This window comes from Antrostomus carolinensis, unplaced genomic scaffold (genome assembly GCF_000700745.2).
Source record: "Antrostomus carolinensis isolate BGI_N321 unplaced genomic scaffold, ASM70074v2 scaffold13037, whole genome shotgun sequence".
Lineage (NCBI taxonomy): Eukaryota > Metazoa > Chordata > Aves > Caprimulgiformes > Caprimulgidae > Antrostomus > Antrostomus carolinensis.
Genome location: NW_010329566.1, coordinates 1,989 through 12,761, shown reverse-complemented (window position 1 = coordinate 12,761; position 10,773 = coordinate 1,989). Strand labels below are relative to the sequence as shown.

General features: G+C 50.2%; 1 protein-coding gene across 1 annotated transcript in view; it reads left to right on the top strand.

The window, feature by feature from the left end:
• Positions 1-3,581: 3,581 nt before the first annotated feature.
• The window catches only part of CD81 (CD81 molecule), an 8,900-nt gene continuing 1,708 nt past the window's right edge, over positions 3,582-10,773 (top strand). Inside the window, exons 1-3 of the mRNA XM_010172623.1 lie at positions 3,582-3,674; positions 6,390-6,464; positions 10,079-10,186. Coding sequence (XP_010170925.1) covers positions 3,609-3,674; positions 6,390-6,464; positions 10,079-10,186 — 249 coding nt within the window. The 5' untranslated portion in view covers positions 3,582-3,608. The remainder of the gene's footprint in view (positions 3,675-6,389; positions 6,465-10,078; positions 10,187-10,773) is intronic.

Genomic DNA, 10,773 nt, shown 5'->3' with positions numbered 1-10,773 from the left:
CCTCCGAAAATCTCCATCAGTCTCTGTGGAGCTTGGCAGGCATCCAGCAGACAGCCTTCATTGCACAGGATGTGTTCATGCCTTCCCATCACCTTTAACCCCTTTGGGGCCCCTCTTCCCCATGCACACCCAGCCCCCTCCTTGCCACGCTGGCTCTCTGCCCGGCTGCCACTGCCAGTCCCTCCACCCCACATCTTCTCTAACCCTTGGGGTAAAATTCTAATTCTACTTCAGGCAGGCCCACAAAACCTGGGGCTGGCCTGGCCTTTCCAGGAGACTCTCCTGGGGGTTTCTTTTGGTTGTTTTTCCCCTTTCTTCACACCTTCAAGCAAGGACGTGTCATAGAATCACCATGGAATGGTTTGGGTTGGAAGGGACCTTTCAAGGCCACCCAGACCAACCCCCCTGCAGTGAGCAGGGACATCTTCAACCAGGTCAGGTTGCTCAGAGCCCCATCCAACCTGATCTTGAATGTTTCCAGGGATGGGGCTTCTACCACCTCTCTGGGCAACCTGTAGCATCGTAAATCCTCATCGTAAAAAATTTCTTCCTTATTTCTAGTCTGAATCTCCCTTTTTTTTTTTTAGAATCATAGGATGGTTAGGGTTGGAAGGGACCTTGAAGATAACTGTTACCCTTTGTCCTGATGCTACAGGCCCTGCTAAAAAAAAAAATCTGTCCCCATCTTTCTTATAAGCCCCCTTTGAGTATTGAAAGGCCTCAATGATGTCTCCCCTGAGCCTTCTTTTCTCCAGGCTGAACAGCCCCAACTCTCAGCCTGTCCTCACAGCAGAGGTGTCCCATCCCTCTGATCATTTTTGTGGCCTCCTCTGGACCCGCTCCAGCAGGTCCATGTCTTTCCTGTGCTGAGGACTCTGGAGCTGGTGCAGTACTGCAGGTGGGGTCCCATCCCCTCTTTGGGAGCTTCAACAACCCAGTTGCCCGTTGGTTTCAGTGGTGACAGGGCGCTGCTGAAGCCCCTTTGATACACATCAGGAGGTGCAACCAGCACTTTTTTTTCCTCTTTCTGCTGGCAGCGTTGCCGCGAGGATGTTGGTGTCACCGGTGCGGAGCCCGTCAGGTTCTGTGAAGAGGAGCTTCCTGTGGGGTCAGTGCGCTCCATTGTGCCGGCGTTTCCCCTGCAGCTGCAGCTCCCCTTCCTCCCTCCTGCAGCACCTAAATATAGCGGGAGGCATTGTGAGAGCACCGTGCTGGTGAGAAACCCCGGCCGGAGGGTCCCGGCGCTGCTGCTGGGGGGGTGCTTCCGTCACCGCCTCTCACCCAGTTGGCCCTTGCCTTGGCGCTGGGGTTGTTTGGGCGCTGGTGACTTTTGTTTGAAAGAAGGAAGAAACAGAAACCAAAGTTGACCCTTTCCCAAGTTTGACGTGTCCTGTACGGGGATATGAAACAAGTCAAATCCGTTATTTCATATCTGTTTGGGTTTTTTTAACCTGGCTTGACTCTGCTCTCAGTGCATCCCCTTTAGACTTTGCACCTTAATTATCAGAAGATTGTTTCAAAGCTACAAAGATAAGAAAAATGTTAAATGTGGCAGGCATGGACAAGCAGTTTGAATCTTGAGCTCTGTTTGTACTTGAGTGCTGTTCCTAAAGGTGGGGGGTCTGGGGGGGTGATGGACTGATTAATAACTATAAAAACATTTTGACTCGTAGCAAAAGAAACCATTTAATTTAATTAAGGGACGTGTCTCTTGAGTGTTAGCAAGATGCACTGTGTTGCTGTTACCCCTGTGCGTGTCGATCCTTTGTTCTGATTTATTTCTTCCTCCTCACTCAGTTCAAAATGGTGACTGCAGTCTTGCCTTATTTCTGATTATTTCTTTGATTATTTTTTGCTTTTGGATGGCAAGTAGGATTCACTTACCAAGTATTAGAACCGCAATACTTGAGAATATTAGCTAACCAAAAATGCACTAAATATATGGGATATTCTGGGGACATCTTATAGCAGCCTTCCAATACCTGAAGGGGGCCTACAAGAAAGCTGGGGAAGGACTTTTCATAAGGGTAGTTAATGACAGAACAAGGGGAAATGGGTTTAAGCTGAAAGAGGGGAGGTTTAGATGAGATATTAGGAAGAAGTTCTTCACTGTGAGGGTGGTCAGACACTGGAACAGGTTGCCCAAGGAAGTTGTGGCTGCTCCTCCCTGGAAGTGTTCTCGGCCAGGCTGGATGAGGCTTTGAGCAACCTGGTCTAGTGGAAGGTGTCCCTGCTGCTGGCAGGGGGGTTGGGACTGGGTGAGCTTTAAGGTCCCTTCCAACCCAAACCACTCTATGATTCTGTGCATCAGGAGAAAGCCATGGTTTTGGAAAAGGAAACAAATTGAACTGAGCTATGGTTAGTGAGACTATGGTGATTACTAGTGGCAGCAGACTGAGCCTTGAGCTAAGCTCTTATTTCCTGGATGAATAAACTTTAATTCCTCTGTTTTCTGAGCGCCCCCCAACCCCCAGTGCCTAGTTTTCAAGCTTTGAACTACTTATGGAGTAAGTTGACTGTGCAAATTTAATAAGTTGTAGTAAAAAAAGTCTTTGTAGTAGAACCTATTCCAAGCAAAAGCCAGATTATATTAAATTAGATGCTTAAGCAGCACTTTTCCCTTAGTTTTGCGACTCATCTGTCTTTAAAATGTTAGCTGGGTAAATAGTTATATGGTGTTTAATATAAATAAACCATACGCCTTATTGTTTATTTTAAAAGATATGCTAACTAATAATTTTCATCTTCTCTGCTTAAATATTTAAAACAGCACGTCTGCTATGGGAACTCCCGTGCTGCAGCTTTGAGGGTGCTGTAAAGCCCTTGTCTTGGCTGCTGCATCCTCTGCCCGTTACTGCTCGAGCTCTGTGTCTCCTCTGATTTGGGGGTTGATGGGGTTTTAAATGTTGGTGTTTGCAGCTTCAAACACTTTGAGATCCGACTCATGTATGTTGTGTTATTCTACCGTGTCTGCTGCCACCTCTACATGTATCTCCTAGGCTTTAATTCTGCCTAGCCACCCCTGACATGGTGGTTCCACCCACAGGTCAGACCATGGGGTCCTACACTCACTGCCCTCCCACCCGGTGAGATTAGGAGAGAAACACAACAAAGGGTTCATGGGTTGGGATGAGGACAGGGAGGGCTCACTCACCACTGATGGGCATGGGCAAAACAGACTCCACTTGGGGAAGAAAAATCAATTTAATTCAGTATGAATCATTCAGAGTAGAACAGTGAGACACAACAACCACATCTGACAGCACCTTCCCCCACCCCTCCCTTCTTCCTGGGCTCCCATCAGTTTGCTCCCCATTTCTCTCCCTTCTCCCCCAGGGCACAGGGGACAGGGAATGGGGGTTCAGTCAGTTCATCTCTGCTGCTTTTCCCAGTATTGAGATCCCTCCACAGGGTAAAAGAGTCTGGGAACAAAGTGTTCCAACCTGGGCTGTCCATGGGGTCACGGACCCCTTCAGGCACAGGTCCTGGCTCCAGCACAGGGACATCCACGGGCTGCTCGGATGCTGCCATACAAAGCTCTGCAGTAACGCCTGTGCCTCTCGCTCTCCCTTGCAGGAATCTACATCCTGATCGCGGTGGGAGCCGTCATGATGTTCGTGGGGTTCCTGGGATGCTACGGCGCTATTCAGGAGTCCCAGTGCCTCCTGGGAACGGTAAGAGGAGCACAGCTTTGGATGCTGCTTGTCACCGTGATGTCCCTGCTGTGCGGTGCGTGGCCATGCCTCCCTTGCTGGAGGCTTTTGCACCCAACGGGGCTGGGAGGACATGTGAGCGCGTAGGTGGGAACCAGCTGAGCTCTGCAAGGAGAAGGCAGCACGGCTTGGCCAAGGGCGTCTCTGCCCAGCCTGCCGGAGCTCCAGCAAACTCCCGCTCGTGCCTGGCTGCAGGGCAGAGGCAGAAGCCAGCAGCACAGCAGAAGAGCTGTGAACAGCAGGATTCTTGGAGATTCATTTTCTCTGTTTTGTGTGAAATCCCCTCATGCTTTTTTCCTTTACCCAGCACCCACTAAACTCTTTGTTACCCCATGTCCCCCACAGCTTCTCTTTTCACTCCATTTCAAGGCTACCTGTGGCAATTCCAGTTCTTTAAGGAATCATCTACTATTTTTATCTGTTTGGACAAGGAAACAGCAAAGAATTCCCACAATATCTTAGTGAGGACATCTAGGTACATCCTGGAAAATCCATTACTGAAGTGCTCCAGGCGTCCTTGATGTGAGGCAGCAGCTCAGGATTCCTGGCAGGGGATGATCTTCATTGTATAAACTGTAGCCACACCAAAAACCTTTGTCTTGGGGGTAAGGGAGACCCATTTGTTTAAAGCAAGTTCTTACATGTGGTTCAGATTTAAACTCAATGCAAGAAAAAAAAAGAAATTAAAAATGGGAAGAGTAAACCATAAAAATATATATAAATATATTTAAAAAGAAATATTTTTTTAAAAAGAGAGGACTTTCCAGCACTTAGCTTTGTTGAGCTGGAAGATTCTTGGTGGTGGTGTAGTGACCCATGGGTATGGATTCAACTGGGACAGAGGGAAATGGAGCTGCTTTCCCTCGCTCTCGCAGCTGGCTTCACCTCTAGTCACTTTTATTTCCCGGTAAGACAGGAGAGCTTCTCACCAGCTTTTATAAATCACTCTGGAACGTCGGTGGGTGAGAGCTGCTGGAGTTTGCCGGCATTATCAGTGCTGCTGAGAACAGGAGGAGCCGGCGCACAAATCCGACAGGAGTTGTTGTAGCGAGGTCTGGCGGCTTTGGATTATTTTTTTGTTGTTGTTGTTAACACAAGTGATTACAGAACGTGAATCACCCCTCACTCCCTCTTAAAGTTGGAAAGAGGATTAGAAGGGCAGATGGTACAACATACCTGAGGCCTGACAGGGAAACCAGCTGCTTGGCTGAAATTAGCAGCTCTGGCTGCTGTGCGCTGCCCGTGTTTGCTCGCACCTTGGCTTGCCAAGAGAAGCCTGGAGACACCTTGTGATGATGCTTTCTGCTGGCCACCAAGCTCCAAGGACATTTCCAAACAGCATCCTTGGGGTGTTGGAGGGAAGCAGCTGCTCTCCCCTCTCTGATGGAGGGACTATAGGTTTATTGCAAAAGGGGAAAGTAGCAGGAAGTTGTACCTCCAAATCTGGGCTGAACCAGCCACCCTTCACAGGAGGGTGACCACTGCAAGAGTGAGCCCTAGTGCTTAACTACAGAATTACAGTGGCATCATGCCCGTGATTTAGGGGGATGTGATTCCTTGGGGGGATGTGGGACCCAGTCCCCCAAAGATGTTCCTGGAGAATCAGGGGTAGATAGGTGTTTAGGTAGGAGTTGGTTGGTTGGGGACTGGATGTTGGAAGTCCTTTCCTGGTGTCAGGTCGCTAGTCCTGTTTCCATTTTTGCTCTTGCACATGAGAGCCAGGTCACAGCATCGTTCTGGAAACTCCTGTTTCCTCCGTTGTTGAAGAAAATGTCCTGAATGTGTCTGGAGCAGAGACTGCCCAGCAGCCAGGGGCTGTTGTCCCACCCCATGCTGTGATTTTGTCTTCCCCTGACTGCATTCACCTCTTTTCTTTCTTTACTTCTATGGCAACTCTCCCGGTTTGAGGCCTTTCCCAGAAGAAGTCACTGAGGGTGATGTTGTCACAGAGGTGACATTGGCTGTGTGTGGAGCATGCCTGTCCCTACCTTCTCCCCTGACTCTGATGGATGAGCTCTACAGCTTCCCACTCTCCATCTAACAGACCAACCGTCACAATGTGTTCCCGGGATGTGAACAAAAAGGCGGAGGGAGGGAGGCTTTGGGGGGTGGCAGGGAGGAGTGCTGGGACTGCACAAACAGGGTGGGACTGTGGGAAAACATCAGCCTTGGGATTTATGCAAAAAACTGCAGAGGCCTTGCAGGGCTGTGGATGCCAAGAGAGCTGAGCCATAAATCACACCCTGACACCCCGCAGCTCCGCAGCAGCTGAAATGTGCTTTTAACCCTCCACTGGCAACTCCCATCCTCGGAGGGGCTGTGGCAGAGCAAGAAGCTTGTCTGGATGGTCCTGCAGGTGTGTGAAGAGGAGCAGTGTGTCTTGTGGAGCAAAGGGCGTCCTCCTCTCTGCTGGTCCCTGTGTGGGAAAGGCTCTGCTGATCCTCATGCAGCCATCCCAGTGGGAAGTCTGGATGTGGGGTGGCATCCGATGAGTTATAGGAAAATATGTTTGGGTTAAGAGTGTGTATGAGAGATGAAGTGGTTTGAAGTCAAGTGTTGCCTTGTTCTGATCAACTCTGGCGGTAGAAGTGCCGCTCCACACCTCTGCCCACCTAACTGCTGCTTTTGCCTGTGGCCAGATACGTTAAGTGTCCCTCTCTTGATTTGTCTTTGCAGTTCTTCACTTGCCTGGTGATCCTGTTTGCCTGTGAAGTTGCGGCTGGAATTTGGGGATTTGTCAACAAAGACCAAGTAAGATAACTCTGAAACCTTTTGTTTGTGGGTCTGGGAGGCTGGGGTAGAACTACAGCAGATCCCAGCATGAGATGTTTGCTCGCAAGCTGCTCCCAGACTGAGTCACTGGGGCTTGGATTAGCGGTGTGATCCGGGCAGGTCACCTAACTCCTCTTGGCCGGGCTGATGAACATTAAATGTGAGCACTTGATGGTAGCAGCTGCCCCTTACGGGATAGAGTGCAATGTCTGGAATAAAAATAGCCCTGTCTCACTTGGGTCCCCTCCTTGCTGCCACGCTGTCACTCACAGTGTGAGCTGATGATGGATGAAGTCGTGAAGGGAAACCATCTGCCCATCCGAGGTGCCAAACAGCAACGAACAAACCCAACCGTGTGGCCCCAAAGGGAGGGGACACTGTCCAGGGAGAGCCCGTGTCTGTGTTAACGGGATTGCTTGATGCTTCCTGCTCTCTGCCCGTGTCATATAACCCAGTTCGGGCTGTTCCTGTGCCAGGGCTGAGCTTGCTGCTGATCAACGTGTTGTGTGTGCCTGTGGGGTGGTGGAATCCACGTGTCTGTCCCAGGCACCTTGCTAGGGACTGCTGGGGTGAGGTCCTCTGTCCTGCTTTTTAGCTGAAATAGAGCTGGTTTTTCTTTTTTGGCTGGAGAGGATTAGATAAAGGGTAGGACTGAAAATTGCAGCTGCTCACCTTCCCTTCACTACGGTCACCGTGGTTGGTCTCAAAGCACAAAGCTCTCCATGCACAGGAGCCATGGCCATGCTGCAGGCAGCAGCAGGTTGGGTGTTGATCCCTCAGCCACCGAGGGTTTGGAGGAGAGAAGGGGACTGCTTGTGCTTAAAGCCAAGGTTAGACTCTCCAGTGGAGTAGGAAATGTGTTTACTAAGAGACATTGGTAGGTGGTGGCCTGCTCAGCTTTCACATGCCTGTAAGGCCACAGATGACCAGCTCAGCAGTGAATGGGAACACCCTTGTAGTCATTCACCGTGTGACTTCACCGGAATAAACTCTTCCGTGGCCAAATGCGTTATCCTCCAGGCTGGGTGCTGTTTCCTCGCAGCTTTGGCAAGGTAATTAACCATCACAGAGGGGCTGTGCTGCCTGCAGATGTTAGTTGGTGAGTCCTGAAGAGTCTAAAGATGTGACTGAACCAACACTGCAAAAAGTGAAGCCAGTTTGAATGTAACTTGTCAGAAATCTGTCAGGCAGGAAGGACAGTGAGCTGCCAAACACGAAGCTTCTGGTTTTAACATTATGGTGAGCAGTGACTGGATCACAGGCAAAGGTTTGGAAGACACTGTGGTGTGTTTCAGAAAAAATAAATTCCAGAGGTAAAGGAGCCAGAGTCTTGGGAAGTTTAGGGTAGTAAAGGACAAGGAAACAGCGTAGGTGATGTTAGGTCGCCAAGCAGAAGAGACTATGTGATAAGAGAGAGCACGTGGTAAGCCTGAGTAAGGAGGAGCAACGTGGCTGTTGCTCTCCATGCACTTGGCCATCAGAGCATAAAGCATAAAGTTTAGGATTTGCCAACCCAAGAGCAATGACCTCAGCCACTTAAAATTAACTTTGCAGTTTAAAATGGACAGTGGCAGCCTGTTGGCCTGAGCTGCCTTCACAGCCTTGGTGATGGATGGGCTGTTGGGGAGTCCCCGCTCACAGGGCAGGCACTCACTTCTCCCTGCCTCACTCGCGGCATCTCGGCAGTGCCACGGGCTGGCAGGACAGTGCTGGATGGTCCCAGCCACCGAGAGCTGCTCCCAGCAGGGACTCTGTTCCACCTGGGTTTGCAGCCCCATGGGGGGACAGTCATCTCCTGTCACACAGGCACCGGATGCTCTTCCCCAAAGCTAGAGGCAGGCTCTCCCTCAGCCTGCCTTCTTGGAGATGCTGTAGATACAGGATGAGAAAGCAAGGAGTAGGATTATTATTTTATTTTTCTCCAGGTACCAGAATGGTTTGATCAGAGAACATCACCTTCCAAAGCAAACTTTTTTGAGCAGTAACGGAGAAATTCTGGGATAATTGATTGAAATCAGGCTCCTTCCCACTGCAGTCTCTTTTTTCGTGTGCTAATCCAGCCTGTGCTGCCAAGAGCAGATGTTCTGGAAAGTGTTTTCCCTTTCATACTTGCTCATTTTTTTTATTTTGCTTCTGTTGTATGTCCTCCTTTCATCTGTCTCTCCCAAATTATTGGAGAGTGTTGGAGGAGAAGCCCCAAGGGCAGTGGAGTGCCCCAAGCCCTGGGACAGGCTGCCCAGGGAGGTTGTGGAGTCTCCTTCTCTGGAGACATTCAAAACCCGCCTGGACGCCTTCCTGTGTGATCTCATTTAGGTTCCTGCTCTGGCAGGGGGGTTGGACTGGATGATCTTTCAAGGTCCCTTCAAATCCCCAACATTCTGTGATTCTCTGATTTCCTGAAAATGAGGGTTTTTTTGCATTGTGGAGCAGACCCCAGGGGTGGCTGCAGGTTCACATCCCAGCTAGCAGGGCTGGAGTAGGGATGAGACTTCTCCTATAACCATGTACAGGGTGGGGGTGCCCAGGTCCAGGTAGGGACTCAGCCAAAGGTTGATGTGCATCTAAGCTTCCTGAGCCCAAATGAGCTGCCTCACTAGGCTGTAGTGTGCAATCCCTCCCAAATTCCTGCCCTCCCCTTGGAGCCAGTGAGCCGGGGTGCCCGTACCTACCGTGGCCTTGCTTGCACACCCCACCTCCTCCCGAGTTCCCAAGCCTGTCCTGCCTCTGCAGCCTTGGTGGGAAACGTGGTGCCTGCTTGCTTCATCTCCATGTGTCGGGTGGTTCAGAACAAGCTGTTTCTGCATTCCTTAGCCCAGCAGCAAATCCACGGGGGCTGAAGGCTGTCTCAGGTCTTGTGGTTCACCCTCCAGGCCTTGGCTGTCTTTGCCTGCTCAGGGTTGCTCACAGAGCACTGGGATAGCGTTGGCTGGAACCTGGTGGATGAGGTGGATCAGATTTGCTGATCTTAACACACTGCAGCTGGAGGGACTTGAGCCCGGTGAAAGAAAGGCTTTTTTTCACATACCTATGCAAATAAACGGGGTCCAAATCTATTTAAAAAATGTTAATCTACCTGCGAGTGCCACTAGAAGGGACCTGTCCCTGGAGCACCTCTCCTATGAAGACAGGCTGAGAGAGTTGGGGCTGTTCAGCCTGGAGAAGAGAAGGCTCTGGGGAGATCTTATAGTGGCCTCCCAGTACCTGAAGGGGCTACAAGAAACCTGGGGAGGGACTTTTCATAAGGGCAGTTAATGACAGAACAAGGGGAAATGGGTTTAAACTGAAAGAGGGGAGGTTTAGATGAGATATTAGGAAGAAATTCTTCACTGTGAGGGTGGTCAGACACTGGAACAGGTTGCCCAAGGAATGGAAGTTGTAGATGCCCCATCCCTGGAAGTGTTGAAGGCCAGGCTGGATGAGGCTTTGAGCAACCTGGTCTAGTGGAAGGTGTCCCTGCTGATGGCAGGGGGGTTGGAACTGGATGAGCTTTAAGGTCCCTTCCAACCCAAACCATTCTGTGATTCTATGATCTGCTGGATGGGTTTCTTTCTTCTCCTCTGGCTGAAAGGGAGTTTCTCCTCTGTCTTTCCTAGATAGCCAAAGATGTGAAGCAGTTCTACGATCAAGCGTTCCAACAAGCGCTCATGGCAGAATCGGAGACCAACAACGGGAAAGCTGTAGTGAAGACCTTTCATGAAACGGTAAGACGTCGTTGGTCTTGCTCCATGCTCTGCTTGGGCTACGTGCTCTTGGCCAAAGCAACTGCTGCATGCTGCAAATTACACCCAATGAACTTCTGTGTGGGGTTTGTCAGTGGTGAGGAGCAACTGTCCCTGCCCATGGACTGATCCTCCCCGCCGAGGCAGGGGCAGCGAGTTGAGCTGCAGGTCCTTGGGCAGGGAATGAAGGCAACGCTGGATTGTTTTTGGTCCTTAGGAGGGAACTGGATCAAGCACTGGGATTTTGCTGCTGGCTTTCCAAGCTCTATGTAGTAATCTCCTCTCCAGAGGAGTTTCTTGCAGCCAGAGGAAATGAGAATGTGGGAGGAAGGAGAATTAAAAATGGGGGTCAGGAAAACGAATGGGAAAAGCAGAGTCTAAAGCAGATGCTGCTGCAGGTCTTTGCCTGTCAAATCTGCTGTTCTTATGTGTCAAGAAACAGAGTTGTGCTGTCTTCAATATTCTGTCCTTCATGCTGTGCTGGCCCGAGCTCTAATTAAGTTGTTTTTCATTTACCTCAGCACCTCTGATTTAAGTAAAATTCAATGGAAGAAAAATGTTTCTCTGAG